We start from the raw sequence: 18971 nt of genomic DNA on the forward strand, positions 1-18971 counted from the left end.
GAGGGATAAATTTTGAGTTTAACTTTTATTTATTATGTAAGCCAAAAATGGGATCGGACTTGTTTGGAATCGTTTGGTTACCGGTAATTAATTAATTAATTACGTTTCTTTTATTTAAATAAGCCTGCTTATTCATATCTGGATATAAAGAAGAGTCCCCCTAGTTATTTTTGTTTTCAATACTAGGTCTATAGTGATAATCTTATATTTCTATTTGCCCTAAAATACCACCAAAATCATGTGGAAAAAAAACTAGAACGTACCCTTTCCCTTTCAAACTTAGGGACAAGAAAATGTAGATCCAGGTCTTCTAATACTGTTTTTATTGATTGAGACATCTTTGTTTTCGTTTTTGTTGTTTTTTGTTTTTGTTTTGTTTTATTTTGTTATAAATTTTATCACTAAGATAATCACATGTCGAATATGCTTTGTTACTTGCGATTTTCCACTAGGCTCATTCCCACAGCCGTTGATTTTTTTCCCACTTGACCCGATGTCAAAGGTCATGAAAGCACCGAATGATAAAAAAGAACCGTATGTAATGATGAAAGGGTCGAAAGGTAAAAGCACCAAATGATAAAAGAGCCGAAGTGCGGCAAAAGCACCGAACGTAATGTAAAAGCACTGAACGTAATGTAAAAGCACCGAACGTAATGTTAAAAGCACCGAACGTAATATAATGTAAAAGCATCGAACGTAGTGTAAAAGCAACGAACGTAATGTTAAAAGGGCAGAATAGCAAATGCACCGACCGGAAGAGAGCCACCAAAGGCAGTAACGGCGTTCCGTAGCCTTCAGTGTGAGCATATATTAATTAATTATTGCGCACGTTTAAAACCGTACCAATCTTTGGGAAAAAGAAAAAAAAAAAGCAGCTGTTTTTAATGGGGGCGCTGTGTCGAAAAATCAAAAGGAGCGAGCGCCTCGTTCAAAATATCAAGTATGAATTCTTCACTTTCTCAAGACAGGGAAGGATTGTTAAAGAAGCTTGAGTATAATTTTGAGAGTATTATTGCTAAAGTACGTATCCATGTGAATACATTCGCATTATATTGTATTTGCAATCAAAATAATATTTAGAAATATAGCCTAGGGGCCTAGGCTAGGGCTAGGCTAGGCTAGATAGGCTAGGCCTAGGCCCTATATATTATATAAAGCCCGGGTCAGGAGTTGTTCAATGTCATTGTTAGGCCTAGGCTAGCTAGCTAGGCCTAAGGCCTTGGGCCTCCACTAGCTAGGCCTAAAAGGCATAGGTCTGGCCCACAGCAAAAATGCTTACCAACTGGGCAATTGAATTGAGAGAGCCTTACTCTTAGTTACTTGCCGCTGCGCCTGCGGCACCGTTTGGCTGGTTTGTGGTGGTATTTTGCCACTTTGTTTGACCAGAAAATAGTACAAATAACGAATAAGTTAATTGAAATACGCCGCAAACCAAACGTAAATAAACACATTTTTAATACGATTTTGCAATTATACAACTTCATTTATTTTTATAAAAATGTAGTACATAAAATTACATTTTTAATACGATTTTGCAATTATACAACTTCATATATTTCTTATAAAAATGTAGTACATAAAAATATCAAAATTCTAATTTTCAATTACACAATTATACATCACGAACGGCAATACGAGCAAATCAACGACTGACAAGACTGTGGGATGAATATGTACAGTAGCTGGTATCCAGGGGGTTCATTCACTGATGACATCGGCAAGCCGACTACTGTACATTCACTGAGAAACACACTACATTCACTGAGAGACGCGCTACATTCACTGAGAGACGCGCTTGGCGTTCCATAGAAATTACCGGCGGCTCAACTTGTCGGCGGCTCAACTGGTCATATCCCCCTCCCCCCCAACATGGTTTTAGGCCTTTATTACTCCCTGGTAATTGCTCTGGAGTTCTAGCTAAGGCTCTAGGCTCAGCCTAGGCCAACTGTAGATTGCAACTAGGCTTAGATAGGCCTAATAAAATGTATTGGATTTATTTTAACTTTTATGTTGGACCATAAAATAACATAAAAACCTAGGCCTAGGGATATTACAAATTACCTGTAAGATGTTAATGGTTTGAGGTTGAGAGTGCTTTTCACTAAATGGTGGAAATGGGGAAGCCTTTCACCTGCACATTCTCCCATCTTCCAAGTTTAGAGGTCTAGGGGTCAGAATGTCTGTAGGTACAGTATAAGTCTTTTAAATGTGCAGATGATACCTCAAAAACCAGCTCAATTTTGCGCGGAAAATAGGTGCGCAGATTTGTAATACTTAACTGCATAATACATTATTTATATATTAAGATCAGGCCAAACCCAATTTTCCGAAAATTCTATCACGGAAATCAGCCCTTATTTTCTTAAAATGGATTTTTTGGCCAAATTTTTGTGCGATTCCCTGTGCAGGCCTTACTTTACAGTCTTGGAGCCTGGTTGCTTCGGTCATGGTGTGAATTTCAATGGTAAACTATTGTTTTATTTTTCAGTATGATCATCCATTCCCAAATGATGATGAAATAGACCTCAATGCATTCCATGTGATAACTGACAATGGTAAGTATATTATAATAAATCATGAACTATATTATTGCAGCAGAATAAAAATGTCATCAGATCGGGGATGGGTGAAGCTGAGAAAATAGATGTAGGCATTTATAAATTTGTGGGAAAAAATAAATCTTTTCTACTTGATTTTATTTTCTAAAATGTAAGTAGCAAAGTGTTTTTTTTTTTACATTAAAATAAATCCAATTTATTGAGTTCAAGTTCTGCTTCACTAGAAAAGAAAAAAAAAAAATGGCCTTTACAGAAATAATAGGGTGGCAGTTAATTCTGTGTCCCTTTAAATTGTATGCTTTAGAATGGTTATTTTTAGATTTTGTTCCTGTCATAAAAAGGTTCTCTGATTGATCTCAAAAGAAATAATAATAATAATAATAAGGTAAGAATTTATATAGCGCCATTTAAAAAACCGAAGTAATTACCAGTGGCGCTTCATGTTATTGTTGGAATAAGTGCGTTTTGAGTGATTTTTTAAATAAAGCAATTGATGTTGATTTTTTAATGTGAAGTGGTAGTGCGTTCCAGTGTGTGGCTGCAGCAAATGAAAATGATCTGTGTCCGAAGGTCTTAGTGTTGGTGCGAGGGACAGAAATTAAATTGAGATCAGATGAACGTAGGGAACGGAAATACTGTACATACTCCAACTATTGAAATACTGTACATACTCCAAGTATCGAAATACTGTACATGTTATCGTGTTGGGATTCAGTATTTCGACATTAATTAATGTCATCATCAGGAATGATTCCTAATGATGACATAATTAATGTCAAAATATTGAGATTTCAGCATGAAGTATGTTACATCAGGAATCATTCCTGATAATGACACACCTGCAATTTTGAAATATTAAATCTCAGAACGATGGCGTGTATTTCAATACTAGGAGTATGTATTATACTTTCTTTTCTTTAACATCTTCCTTATTTTCCTCCTTTTATTTTAAACATTAATTCTTGAATTTCTATAAACATTTCATTGTAGGTAGACTGAGAAATCTACGAGCTGGTACAACATTTGGATGTACGATACTAGCATCAGATGTACAAGGTATGCCAACCCTGAACCTCTACATATTTCAGTGTGTTATTGTTCTTTTTTTATATTTAAAAAAAAATTATGCTTATATTATATTACACCATTTAATTCAAAGATATTCCAACTACTTAACATAAGCTCTGGGACCAACCTCGCAAAGGGTTTGTTTATTTCATATAAAGACTTAAAAACGGAAGTCATGTGTTCACATCTGTTCGCACTTTACAGAATTCATTGCATCTTTTGAAAAATTAAGTGGTTACCCTGATGCTCTGGATCCTTTTAACACTTGATGTTGAGAAATGATATGAATGTAAAGCTACTACATGTCTCTCCAAGTCTATATGCAATTACATCTCATAGCACTGCGAGTTAGGAGCAGTGTCGTATCTAGGGGACCCCCAACCAAGAAAATTACTCGCACCCCCTATTGAGCCCCCAAAATATCACAGTCAAGTAGTTAAAAACCACCTAAAATCACCTTATTTTGCAAATTAGCACTCCTTAACTGATCATCGAGGCCCCCTTCCCCACTTCACTTCAGCACCCCCATTTCAAGTCTTACAGATACACCACTGGTTAGGAGTTATTCTCCTTCCTTTACCCTTTACCCGTGTATTTTTATAGTAAATGTTTTAACTTGATCACTGTTTTTCGTTCAGGTAGTGATAACTTAAGCCGACAGGAGAGTACGGATTCTGCGATTGGAAGCACAAACTATTCTGACAGTGGTGATGAGGTGTGATTAAATAATTATATTTTAAGTTTAGATCTCATTTAAATCTTAAGAAACATAAAGCTATGTACTACTATTATAACTACCGTATCTATTTGAATAAATTCCCCACTTTGAATAAACGCCCCCTCAAAAAGAAGCTCTCTCCAAGGCCCCATATAAAATAAACAACTATCTCAATTTTTTCCCTCGAATAAACGCTCCCCTATTAAGTGACTGCACACAAAACTAATGGAAGCAACATCATTTTTCTAACCTGGTTGGAATCAATAAGTCTTTATGATCATACAGTAACACATTTGACAGTAATAATGTGTTGTAATTTCACATTTTCAGTGAAATTTAAGGGGCATTTATTTGAATATCCATTTTACACCCTAAAAACAAATGTCTCTCTCAAATAAATTCCTCCCTTGAATAAACACCACTAAAAAACCCTTCTTAATAAATAAATAATAATAGAGTGGTTTATTGATTAAATATTAGTCAACATGTTTTGTTTGTTTTATTGGCCTTTGACCTGTATCATGATAGCTTTGCTGCTTTTAGGACACTATTACTAAATAAACAAATGAAATAAAATTATTCTTGTTATTATAGTTTTTTTTTACTTGAAGCCCCATTCCTGGCAAATTTTCAGTTTTTTATATAGATTAAAATATATAATACAAAATTGCTAGTTTAACTGAATTTATACATTCCTACACATGTAAAAAATGTAAAATAAGACTGAAAAGCCTAGCCTTACCTCGATTTAGGTTTTGTTATCAGACATAAAAACGGCCGACATGATATTTTCCGTTGCTAGTATTGACATTTGTGAAATAATGATATTTCATTGGAATTATTTCAAATTTGTTAAATAAGTCTCAGGTATACTCGATCAACCGCAGTGTGCGAGATGCGAAGTACAAAAACTAATCTCATTAGAGAGGGCACACTTTATTGACTGTATAAAGTACACACAAAAGCAAAAGCATTCCAGCAGATGCGATCCTTTGAATTTGCCTAGTATTGAAGAATTTCGTTGAGAAAATGGTAATCTTCCATGAGAAATAGTCTTTATTTCTTTTCTTTTTTTTTTTTTATCTTTTTGCGTAAAACTAAAATTTATACAAATATTTTTCCATGCTTTATGATAATTAGAGTATATGCATGCATTTTTTCTAAAAAAAGCTTTTTTAGTGAAATTTTGCCAGGAATGGGGCTTTAATAACATTGTAAGCTACTATTAAATTATTCTGGCCTCAACTGTATATTCATTGTCTATCTTAGAAGTGTAGATATTTTTATATTTAAAAATTTGTCTTTTAATTGATTGTATTTTTCATACTTTTAGGATACTTCTGAGGGAAGTGACACAGATTCCGATGGCAGTGGACCATCACACCACTCTACACAAAGAAAGAGGTGCTGGAAGAGCAATGGAGTTGAAAGAAAGTATCCGTACACTTATAAAAAATACAAGGGAAATAACTACTATAAAAGGCATTGCACAGAAAAAAGAGAAAAAGTCTCGCTTTCTAGTTATGATCTTGACAAGCGGGTTGGCGAAGTTCCATCAATATTATCAGAGTCGATTAGATTTGTGGAGAAAGTACAATCGTTAATACTTGAAGGTTCAGAGACATCGTCGGAGGATGAATCGTCAGGGATGACTAGTGTGGATGAGGACAGTGATGTTGAAACCTTCAAAAACAGTTCTGTAAAGATACCTTTGACTTCTACCTTATGGAGAGGCAGTGGTTCTTGTGTTAAAGATATCAATAGGCTTGGAGATCCTAAGAGTGTTATGAACATGACATACAACATTGATCATAGTACCAAGGTATTTAGCTCAGTTTCTGAAAAACCAAATTTAATTTCACCAAAGCGCTCTCATTCTGAACCTCAAGATGATGAGTTTGAACAATCAACAATCAATTTGCCAAACAGTGTGACAAAATTTAACGTTGACTGTAAAAAAAGCCATCAAAGTGAAGAAAAGCTGAAGTCTACTCCAAGTAAACCTTCTGTACAACATCCAAATAATGATCAGGATTTAGCATCACTGAATGTGCCAAAAGCTGAAAGGTCAATTGACATCCCTACCACTCCTGTATATACAGGTGTGAGGCTTCAGACCCCAAGAGCTAAGCTGTACTTTAATCCAGTTTTAACTAGCCCAGCATCTCCAGGCTGTACGACTGAAGAGCTCCTCCAATTTTTGAACTCACCACTTGATGTACTTGTACAACAGAATAATGCTAGAGCTGCCTTGGGGAGTTCCTCAAGGAAGCATTTCTTTTTTTCACCTCAAAAAATACAAAAAATAAAATGCAATCAAAGAAGAAAATTACACCCTCATTATGATTCAAGGGAAGAAAAGTCAATGGAAGTAGACACTGCTATTCAAAATAAAACACCAAGTACTCCACCAAGCAGACGCGACTGTTCTTCCATAGACCAGATGGAAAAAGATAACACCTCACACCTTCTGCCTGAAAATCACCTTACCAGCAATCCTAGTTTGCTGGTTTCTCCCTTTGGACACTTGAATTTAAGATCGCCAAATGATATCAAGGGTCAAAGAAATGGGTATGAAAGAAAAGATTACAGACAGACTTTCAATCAAAATTTAATGATCAATAACTATTTTAAAAGAGATAGACTTGAAAAACAATCTGATGATGAAGTTGGCGATAATGATGATGATATTGTCCCACTTGCTGTGTCGGACGATGATGACACTTCTGAGAAACCGTCAGTCTGTGGAATTAACAGCTGTGTATCAACCCATTCGCAGGTGCAACACATGAAAATAAATAAGCAAAGTGTTCTACACATGGCCTCTAAAAATCCGCGAGAACAGAAACAATTCACAAGTAGCAAGCAGCAGTCACATGCATCACAGAAAAGTAACTTCAGGAAACATAACAAAAGAGACAACATAGCTATCAAAGTTGTTGCAAACTCTACCGAAGAAATGAATCAGGCTAGAAAAGACATAAAGGCAGATGCAAATATCCACAAGAATGATGCTTGGTGGATGAGAGATCATTTGAAAGAAAAGAAGTCTAAAACCGAATGTAGAAAACTTAATAATAACACCACACAAGAAATAGATGGAATGGATAAACATGCATGGATTGTTAACAAATACCCAGATGAGTCCAGCATTTACATGGATAACATCAGCAATATAAGTTCCTTGTCTGCTATTCCTCAAAGCAGTCCAGTACGTCGCCTGGCATCAGTTCTTAAAGAATCAACTGCTGATCACACTGTGGTACAAAAACTCTGTTCACCACATAAAAGATTAAAACAGGATAATTGTTGCGTTCAAAAGGAAGTGTCTGCCAACCGTGGCGGGGATACCAGCAACAACAACCCTTCCAATATACGTTCATTTACCTCTCCCACTGTCAAGACATCACCCCCTCCTAATATCCGGACATCCACCCCTAGGAAATCACGACCAAGTTCAGTTTCTAAACGCTATCATTTATCAAGACTGCAAGACACAAGTTCCAATTCAGAAAATGTAGGCAAAGGAATTGGAATACCTGATTCTATGGAAATCCAAAAGAGCTCCAAAGGGAACACCACATGTATTCAAACATCCAGAAAACAGGATGTCAGTAACACTACGACCAGTAAACACAATTTATCTAGTTCCTTCTGTTGTATGGGTAGTGGAATATGTAACAAACCATTCTGCTTTAACTGCTCATTTAGCTGATAGGGTATATATTGTTGTAAAGCTTTATCGACAATTATCTGCCCATATATGGGTGTGCTATGACATCCCCATATATGGGCAAATCACATGCATGAACTGAGCTTAAGATAAGAATTTATATTATATTGTCAAATATCTAAGATTTTAATCTCCTAAATTGTATAAGTTTGTAAATTTAGTATTTTAAATATTTTGATGAAATTTCTGCTAACACATTTTGAATTTTTTGTATGTATTTTAATAATAGATTATTGTGGAATTACAAAATAAAGATTGAAATGTAAAGTAGTTAGTGTTCAAGTTTCAATATTGATAAAGGGGAGGTTTGCATTAAGGCACTAATAGCAAACTGGGAATTGAAATTGTTGAGTCGGAAATTTGAAATCCGGCCAAATCGCTTCCAACAGACTGGAATCGGCAAAGCTGCTATTGGAACTATGTAGATTCTTCATAATTCACTAATGATTTCAGATTGTGTTTGTGAGATGCGTGACTGAGGATAGAATGAAATGTATTGTGTCTGGAGTATCTGAGCACTGGCGTTGGAGGGAATAGCTTTCAGGTTTTCTCATACTCTTCAAAGCTACACTGCCACCTCCCATTGGGCAACCACTTTCAGGAAGAAGTTAGGGAATCCAGACTCCCTCAGCCCAACCATGGCTGGGACTGAGGTTACAAAAGTTTGTTTATGGCACTTTTTGATGGCTGAAAACAGAACTCTCGTACTAAAATTTTGAATCTGCCTTTGATGTTTATAATCTGGAATGTGAAAATTATTCTTAAAATTTTCTCCAAGCCCGATTGGAATGAGGTGAATTTGGACCACTTGTTGGAAAATTTATGGCGCTGTTACTGATTCAAGGTGAATGTCACCAGTGGCGTAGCTAGGGGACACGGCCCCGGGGGGGGGGGAGCTGAAAAGGGAGAAAAAGTAAAAATATAAGCATTTTTTAGAAAAACAACGAAATTGATGTATGTCGTCGGGCATGAATATTTTCCAGTAAATAATAAGAATCTGAATGTAGTCTGTCTCTTATACACATCTAGATGTGTATAAGAGACAGGAGATAGGGTATGCAGTTAAAATCTAAACATTTCACTGTCCAGGCCTAGGCTAGTCCCTAGGCATAGCCAAGCTAAAAAGATCACAACAATAGCCTACCTAGTACTAGTAGGCTAGTCTAACGCAATTAAAACGGTGGTCAGTTTCATAACTTAAGAAATTACTCACCTTTAAAAACCCCTCAATTCAAACTCCAAATATGTCTTCAGCCATATGAAGTAATTTCATTAAACTTAAGCTTTAATTAAGGTATTTTTAGCTCGTAAGCATAAAGCAAAAATAGGCTAGGCCTAGAGAGGTCTTGCCACGGAAACAGCATAAGCAGGCTTGATCGACAATGTAAAGTGCACGTCAAAAGCTAGCTCAACACGGAAGTAAAGTCCAAAAAAAATCGCTCATCCTGCCATATCTCAGAGCCACGATGGGAAAAGCGAGACTATCTGCTTTGGCACTACTTAGTATTGAGCGTGATGAAGCAGACAACATTGCAAACTTTGATCATGTTATTAACTTATTTGCTGATGCGAAAGCACACAAAATTCAGTAGCGAGTTAAAACAATACAAGATAAATTTAGAGAATAAGAATACTAAGCTGTATGCGATAAACAGCCTTACAAATAAGGGTAATGGTGAAGTTGTATACAAAGTTTCGAACATCGTAATGCAGTTTCAATAGTAAGAAACAGGGGTGGCGCCAGGGGGCCCCCGCTTTTCGGAGATAGCTACGCCACTGACTACCACACACTTGAAGTGTGAAAGTACTGTAATGTATCATATTTTTTTGAATGTTCTACTTTTCACCTACTTTATCAGAGTTCAGTGACAAATGCTACCCAAGATATTCAATTTCTTCATTTTCAACCTATTTTCTATTTTATTCAGACAATTTGAATACACTTTATATACTTTTACACTATACAGACAAGTAGTTATGTAAATCAACCAACAATAACTAAATATACATATAAAGATGAAGAAATGTGTAAAATCATAAGGTATTGGTGTTTAATCATGTTATTAAGTTAAATAAAAAATACTTGAATTTACAAACACATAATTTATAAAACAACTACAGTTTTCCCCAATGGTCTGAGGAGAAATTTAAAAAAAAAAATTTCCTCAAAAGTTAAATATACAATAGCAATTCAAATATTATAAAGTTTAATAGATCCAAGGCAGTATAATTTTAAATAAAATTCAAATTACATGATACATAAAGGCGAGTGTTTTTTATACACCTTGTTAAGCGAAACTTGCCGCCCGCCAATAATTATCATTTTTAAATAATTAAATTTTATTTTTGGCCAAGTAATTTTCTTTATTTCTATTACTACGCCCTCGCTGCCTTGATATGTACATTCCTTCCTAATTATATAAATTCAAAATATTTAACCATCCCGTTACTAAACTGTTTACATTATCAAAACAAGGCATAAAAAAATAATCTCGCCAAATTAATCATCGATAATTATAATTATTTAATCTATAAACATGTTACACAGTATAAAGAATGCATAAATAATAGAAATATTGACAATAAGGGCTTTGTAAGTTTAACACTATATTGTTTGATGGGTTTATCAATGTACGAATGTGCGTTCGAGGGCCCTGGAATCCATCTCTGCTGTCAGCATTCGGCGATGCCTCTACTGATTGTTGGTCGCAGTCTGAACAGACTTTCATTAAAAATTTCTTACTTGCACTTCGTCACACTGAGGGGAGGGGGAGCAGTGTGTGACTGGCTTAACACTTAAAGGAACTAATAATATACTAGTAACAAAAAAGGCCATAAAATACATTAAAAAAGACAAAAAATATATGTACTTGAGTAAAATGATATTCCTCAAAAATGAGAGTAGGATGAAGTTAACTGGTGGGATAAATGTGGAAAGCTAAAGCTCTATATTATTTCCACCTTCTAATAATTAGAGGACAGTATTACTGTAGCTCATGTGATTAATCTGGGTAGTAGCCACTGTGAGTAATAAACTATAGAGCTCTTCGGAACTCGGTTTAATTGTATTGTTGCAGAATTCTTGTTTCAGCTTAAATGCAAGTTGCAATAGTGCATAAGATGGACTGATCGACAGACAGAATTTTGTGGCTTAGACAAACACGGGGAGATCCAGAATTTTTCAAACGTGGGGGGATGGGGATCCTCCTCTGGCCAAACACCATTTTTTTAAAACATCTCTCTAGTATACCAAACTACATATCCCCTTGCAACAAAACCTTCCTAGCTGTGAAATAGAATAGGCAAGCAGGGGCGGATCCAGAATTTTTCAAACGGGGGAACACAATTTTCAGAACAGATAAGTGAGAGGGCTATTTCAATACATAACAATGATATGCATTGAAATTTGAACGTGTCTCCACTAAGTCCCCACCCCCCCTAATGGATCCGCATCTGGCAAGAAAGATAGACAAGCCTCAGAAAGCGCAGATGATCAAACTATTGTTTTTTTTTTAAATTTAAATTAGGCCAAAAAAATGTTTGGATCAAGCTCATTTAAAAATTATTGCCAGCCAGTTGGCAACTTTTACAAATTTTACTATAGACCTAGGCATAATACTAGGATATCAAATCAATCAAAGCTTGGAAAGTGGTCTTCTTCCTTCTGGGGCACCAAAGGTCTATAATAAGGGTTTTTATAATAGACAAAAACAGAAAACACAATCAACACTAGAAAATATACAATTGTTGAAAAACCTTCATTTTAACTACTTTATGTCCTTAGTATTTTTAAATTTATTTACTTTTTTAATTACTACATCATTAATTACACAATTTCTTTAAATTAAAAGAGTGCAAACCCAAAAATTATCTAAGTGAATAAATAATAATAATACACCATTCTCCGCATATACTGTAATAAACTTTGTGATTTTTAAATAACATTAAAATACTTATAATTAAATTTCCATACAAGTTTATCATGGTCAATATATATATATATATATAAAATGCATACTGTATATATTACAACTCATTTGTTTGTGTTCACATAGAAACTTTGATACCTAGTTCCAAACAGTGGGGTATTGATGTTAGGGGGATCATAAGGTTAGGTGGAGGCAGAAAGGGGTCAGCTGACAAAAAAAGTAAACTGGCGAATTTTTAATTGCATGAGTGTCTATGTCTCTGTCTATGTGTAATTGTTTTTTCCTCAATGGGAAATCGCAACCTTTTTTGGGGGAGATAATACACCACATATGAGGCATGTCGTGGCGAAATGGTTAAGTTGTCGCACAGTCCAGTATGAGTAAATGAGCTATAAAATATGGGAGCTCAAAAAATTGCCTATAAATCCAAATTTGTTTTTCACTATAGATCAACAGTTTAATGTCTTATCATGTCCAAAAGTATTAGTTCTGGAAGTGGTCAACAAATTGTTTATTTAACGTTATTTTCATAGTTCATACTATTAAACAACGTAAGCACAAATAACTTTGAAAGGCAATTACTCAAAATCTAAGAGTGCTGTACTTTCACTTTCTAATAACTTAGGCTTGAAATGTCAAATGTGAATGAATGACCACTCATTTTAAAGAACACATACTCAGGTATCTGAAAATACCAATAACTTGAATTTCAATTTGTGCTACAACTTAGCCATTTTGCCACAACATGCCTCATATATCAGCATTCATTTATATTTTTACACTTCTTAGGCCATAATGCAGGACTGATTGGATTTTTTGTTATCAATAAAGTACTACACATGTTGATGACCGGTAGGCCAAAAATTAAAAAAAAAATATGTTAACTTGGCCAACACATTACTGTAATGGTGAGAAATCAGTTTTGGTCAATTGATAATTTTCTTTCGTTTAACCAGTGATTTTTGTTGTACTACAGGTTTAGGCCATATGGTTTAGGGGCAGCCATCACTTAGGTGAATGCACTGGTGTATCTAGGAATCTTGAAATAGGAAGTCTGATTGAAGGGGGAGGGGGGGGGAATTGAAGGTTAAGTGGGAGATCAATGATTAAGCGAGGGAGAACTAGCTCCCAAAATATAGTGATATGAGGTAAATTTTTTTGGTAGAGAAACAAGTTTTTTTAGGGGGTGTCCATCCCCCACACACCCCCTAGATAGGCCACAGGTAGAATGGGTAACGTATCAATTTAATTAATCAGATCTTGAAAAAGTCCCTTTTCAAACATCACATAAGTCTTTCAACACCATCTTTGGGTTAATCCCTTTAAAAAAAATGGACACTAGGTTTCAAGATTTTAGGTCTGTCGGGCTTGAGCAAATTTAAAGCTTAGTTTTCCTGGCCTTATACAATTTTTTTTTATTCTTTCATGATTTCTGTCTATAATAGGCCGATCTACTGTAGCTATCGGAGTCACATGACCTAAAATGAGTAAACAATCATGCACGGTGCAGCGATTCTACAGATATAGCTATGGTGACTGTGAGTTGCGTAATGCTGAATAATGTTGGTTAGAATGCCAGTAAACTATTCCAAAACGCTAGAATAAAAATGGGAATTTTTAAAAATTTGGTCCAGTCTCTACACTACAAATCTACATGTGTTGTATTAATACATTGGTCAGTTTATAGATGGGCAATACATTCAATTGTCTCTATGTCATCGTTTGCACGTGGTATACACACGCATAGTTTTTTACACACATAATATTTACATGCATGATATGTATACATATGGTGTCTACCAAGTGTACACACATATTTACAAGTGTTGTATTTACACATGTGGTATTTAAAATATCATGTGACATTTACCCGCACAGTGTATCAACATGCAGTATTTAGACATGTGATATTTACCCACACACTATATAAACACATGGTATTTACATGTGGTACTTACACACATGGTTTTAACACGTGGTATTAACACATATGTTTGGCATTTACACACACGGTACATGGTGTTTACATGTGCATTCATCTCCCTTCTGCATGATATATACCAATGCCAAGCCGAGGTGTTGATCGGATGTTACTGTATCATGTAAACGCATACAACAATATCTTTACTTTATCATTTTAACATGTGTATAAACTATAATGCATTCTCTGTTCGGATCTATTACTTTGTTTCATTTTCAATCGCATAGTTTACAGTTCCACCTGAAAAAATAAAAAAAAACAATACTACAATATTACAAATATTTTAAGAACTAATTATATATTCATAGTGATGATAACATATTTACATAATGGTAGATATTTGCATAATTGGTAAATATTTGCATAATGAGGCTTAGTCCTTATTAAACATGCACACACTAACAATAATTTACCATGAAAGGTTACATGCAAATGCCTAACATTCATCAAAGATAAGGCACTGAAAAAATGTTGAAATCAGAAGGAATATTTCAGTAATAAATGGGTGAGGGTTGAGAGGAAAGTGTAAGTTGTCTGTTCTCTATTGAACAATAGTTAGGTGCCAGTTACTGTACGTTATAATGTTATTAACCAGTTAGCAACTACACCATTTACGGTTTGGTAAAATACAAGTTTAGGTACCACAAAAGTTCAATATAATACCAGTTTAGGTATATAAACTGTTATAAACCATAATAATTATGCACCATAATAAACTAGGTACCACGTCAGTAAAAAAAAAATACTAAAGTATAAGGTACCACAATTGAATACCACACCAGTTTGGTATCGAGACAGTATGGAGCCGGTGTGGTACCACTACCGCATCAGTTAAATACTACAATGCTGGTTAGATGGCACACCATATGGGTTTAATTCAACAATAACCATTCCAGTTAAGTACCACAACAGTTAACTAACCCACCAGCTAGGTTACCATACCAAGATATGACATCAATAGATACTACCATATACCAAGTATGGTATAACCTACAATAGCTACAATAGGTTCAAAATTAGTTATCTTCATGGCTAGAATTATAAAACTTCTACTATCTACTTCTTAATAGCATATGGTAAGAATAAAATAATTATGCGACAAAAGTTAGATAAACATTTAGGATATTGATGTTATTGTTAGTGGTGATTTTACCTTCTGTAGCACAAGAGATAAATGTTTGATGGGAAATGTAAACTATAACTATAAACATAATGAAATCAATTTAGGAAATATAACATAATATGTTAGTAGTGAAGTATAAAAAAATGAACTATATTATAATAACTGGTGAACACAGACATTTCTTTGCATTTGGCTCTTATGAGTTTGAAAAAAAAAATTAATTTCTGAATTTGTGGACTCGCAACACATTTCATCCCTGCAGCAATTTTAATTCCCCTGTGTGTGCCCATGGTGTTGTCCCCTGAATAGTGATAGGCTGTAGCGTTAAAAAAGATATATTTCCATTGCATAGCAGCAAAGAAAGCGTTTACTTAAGAAGGGTGTATGAAAAAGGGTCTAAGTTGTAACAGAAAATAAAGAATGTTAGGATTTGATTACGTTAAATGTTAAAATAGTAGATGAACATAATTTATATGGACAATACAAACATCACATATCAATGAATACAGAGCCACAAACTACAGCCAATGACACACTATCAGATTTTTGTCTGTCAGACTAGAAAAGTTTGATCAAACATTATTTAATAAGTACAACAATGTCAAACATCCAACACACTTGTAAAGATACATGATTTGTTTGAAATCACAATTCTAAAGCAAGCATGCGCTATCAAAATCTGATGAAATATTGTCTTTTGCAGTCTATCAGACAAAAATCTAATAGTGTATGCCTGGATATATAACATAGAACCCATTTATCTCTGCCCACACATTCAAATTTTATGTTGCAAATGTGTATGATGATATCACAACATGCCCATATAAAGGTATGGTAATGTCACCTCACACCCATATATGGGCATAATGATGTCATACCACACCCAGATATGAGCAAATCATAGCAATTTGTAACATCAAACTTAAACAGAGATTCGGACAGTTCGTGGTGTAATAACTGAGAATATGTTCATGCGAAAAGTAAACAAAACAACAAAAATTTCACAGCCACGTGTGGAAGGAAGTTACAATTTTTGTCAGGATTTGAGATCCAATAACTATTTTGAAATCATATTTTTATTATATATCAGGTAATCTATTGCAATTTTTTTTTAAATCTGAATTTTCTTCATAATATCTAAGTTTATTAAATATATATAATTTAATCTTGATACTTCAATGAGATTGTCAAATCCTGAGAAATTAATTACATAATTATCAAGGCCAGTGGGTGTGGCTAAACTAAAAGTGGGTGGAGCTATAGTATTAGATAACTAGCCACTCAGGAAGAAGGTTATAGCATACTTGGCTGAGCTGCTTCTGTTAAAGGGGCTTTATCGGATTCGGTGATTGTACTGTAGTTGATGCTTTCCTGTATACTTGCATGCAAGTTGTTACCCTTTCCTAAACAAAAGGAAGAAAACTATCATGATAAATATTTAAAAAAAAACAAAAAAAACTACCATACTTATACAATAAACGCCTCACTTTAAATATTGAAAAAACGCCCCGTCTAGAGCCCCATTTAGAATAAACAGTTCCCTCAATAAAAAACACCCAGATGAGGCATCCTCCTAAACACAAATCTAATTAAAAATCAACATCATTCTCAACACATTCTATTAATGTTCAACTGCAGTAAAATTACATTTTTTCTAACCTGGTCGGAATCAATAAGTCTTTATGATCACGCAACAACACATTTTGACAGTAATTATGGGTTGTAGTTCCACATTTACAGTGAAATTAAGGAGAGTTTTTTTTTAGATTTTATATCCATTTTACATGTTTAAAAAATATATGCCTCCCTTGAATAAATGCCCCCCAAAAACCTTTCTCAACAATAAGTACCCCAGGGCGTTTATTCAAATAAATATAGTGTTTATTCTCCTATAAGGAAAGTCTGTTTCATAATCTCTATTAGACTAATTTTATTTTAAAAAAAGCTTTAGATAAGAATAAAAAATACAAATTTATTTTGATATTTGGCAACATAATTTTTCCTAAAAGAATCTAGACAGAAGAAAATACAAATAAAATGTTTATTGATGAATAAAGAATTGCGAGTGTATGAAGTAAACAATAATAGAGGGCGCACTCCTACCACCTAGTCATATAAAGAATGTAATATATAGAGTTTAGTATAAATAAAAATAAATTAATAAATAAATAAATTAAAAAAAAAAAAATTATATATTGTGAGTCAAAGGAGCAAATTTTAATATTTTTTTTATGGCAATAAAGTGTGCTAACAGCCAAAAAAATATTTATTTAAAATCTATTTTTAAGTTATCAAGTAAATATTATCAAGTAAAATATTTTTTGTTTTTGCCTGTTTGTGAAAGATATAAAAAGAAATTCACCCAAAGAATGTTAAGAGCTCTGTCCAGACTATCAAATTTTCTTTGACAAAAAAACTGTTGTATGCCCATATATAGGAGCATATAGAGTCATGAATGTCCTATATATGATCATGATGTACCCAAATATAGTCACGATGTGCCTATATATGGTCATGATGTGCCCATATATAGTCATGATGTGCCTATATATGGTCACGCTGTGATGCCATCATGACCATACTAGGCATGTCATATGTTTATGTCATATAAAATTTGGTAGTCTAGACAAGGCTTAATAAATTGAATTGCTTAATAGACGAATTCAAGAACTTTTTTGAACGTTGCCCTTTTTTGTCGAAGTCATTACTGGGGTGGCATTTCCGAAGTAGGAAGATGTCTAAATACACGAAATATACATAACTTTGATAAATTTTTGGTTTGAAGACTGACAGCATTATTCAGCTGCAAAATAAAAAGCCGGATTTCTCAATGGTACTGTGTTTATAGCTGCATTCACATTTTAAGTGTAGGGAATCCCCAGGAATGGTGTCAACAACAGAGGGTGCCATTCTTCTTGGATTTGTCTATAATAAACCCTGTCCCGATTTTCAAATTTTATTTGACATGTGAAATGCATAAATATGGTCATGATGACATCTCATCATGACTATATATAGTCACATCATGACTATATATGGGCACATCATGACTATATATGGGCACATCATGACTATATATTGGCACATCATGACTACATACTGTATGGGCACATCATGACCATATATAGACACATCATGACTAGAATATATGGGCACATCATGACTATATATGGGCATAAAACAGTTTTTTTTGTCATAGAAAATTTGACAGTGTGGACAGAGCTTCATACTTAAGTCATTAACTCCCAGTCCACTTGAAAATTAGAATGAAACAAATATTCTGAAATTCTAGTACCTCCCTCTCCATGTTTTATGACTGTTAGATTCAATATTAGGTAGTTTTCACCACACAACCTTAACCTTAACGTTAGTACCCAACATCCAACGCGATAGCTCCGCCCCTTTTTGTAAACAAATCGAAATACAAACGCGCAAACCCTAAACGAACGTACATCAAGCACGTAAAATCCTGAAGTTTACGTACTCCGCAGCGCAAGATGAATAAATGATGCCGTCATCTGTTAACGTTAAGGTTGACATCGTGTGGCGAAAACTATCTATTCCTTCATGTTTTGTTATTTTCTATATATTTTAAATATGCCAAATGAAAATTAAAACACATGCAAAAAATTCAAATTAACACAGTAATCCACTAACATTTTTGAATAGTTACATTTCTTTAGAAAAATAGACATTGTGATCCTCCGCATCACAATGAATTGTATTAATAGGTTTTCATCATTTTCTAGCAAATCAATTTTATTATTAAAACAGTTCACCCTCCATTTCGAGACCATCTTTGAAACATGGAAATTTGAAGTGGTCATGATGACATCACATCATGACCATATATAGGCACAT

General features: G+C 34.2%; 2 protein-coding genes across 4 annotated transcripts in view; one reads left to right on the top strand and one right to left on the bottom strand.

The window, feature by feature from the left end:
- Window positions 1-879: 879 nt before the first annotated feature.
- On the top strand, window positions 880-8347 carry LOC117125200. The gene is made up of 5 exons (XM_033271632.1): window positions 880-1020; window positions 2489-2555; window positions 3549-3614; window positions 4265-4341; window positions 5678-8347. The coding sequence occupies exons 1-5, from the start codon at window positions 943-945 to the stop codon at window positions 8057-8059; spliced, it is 2670 nt and encodes an 889-aa protein (XP_033127523.1). The 5' UTR covers window positions 880-942; the 3' UTR covers window positions 8060-8347.
- Window positions 8348-12774: 4427 nt separating this feature from the next.
- Window positions 12775-18971, bottom strand: part of LOC117125201 (palmitoyltransferase ZDHHC2-like) — a 27703-nt gene continuing 21506 nt past the window's right edge. For 2 of the 3 annotated variants that reach the window (XM_033271634.1, XM_033271633.1), the window contains exons 10-11: window positions 16415-16513; window positions 12775-14227 (exon numbers count right to left, since the gene is read on the bottom strand). In XM_033271634.1, coding sequence (XP_033127525.1) covers window positions 14187-14227; window positions 16415-16513 — 140 coding nt within the window. In that variant the 3' untranslated portion in view covers window positions 12775-14186. The remainder of the gene's footprint in view (window positions 14228-16414; window positions 16514-18971) is intronic. The other variant, XM_033271635.1, reaches the window with a different exon arrangement.

Source organism: Anneissia japonica, unplaced genomic scaffold, assembly GCF_011630105.1.
Source record: "Anneissia japonica isolate Jap-2015-1 unplaced genomic scaffold, ASM1163010v1 scaffold2191_len329779_cov167, whole genome shotgun sequence".
Taxonomy (NCBI): Eukaryota; Metazoa; Echinodermata; class Crinoidea; order Comatulida; family Comatulidae; genus Anneissia; species Anneissia japonica.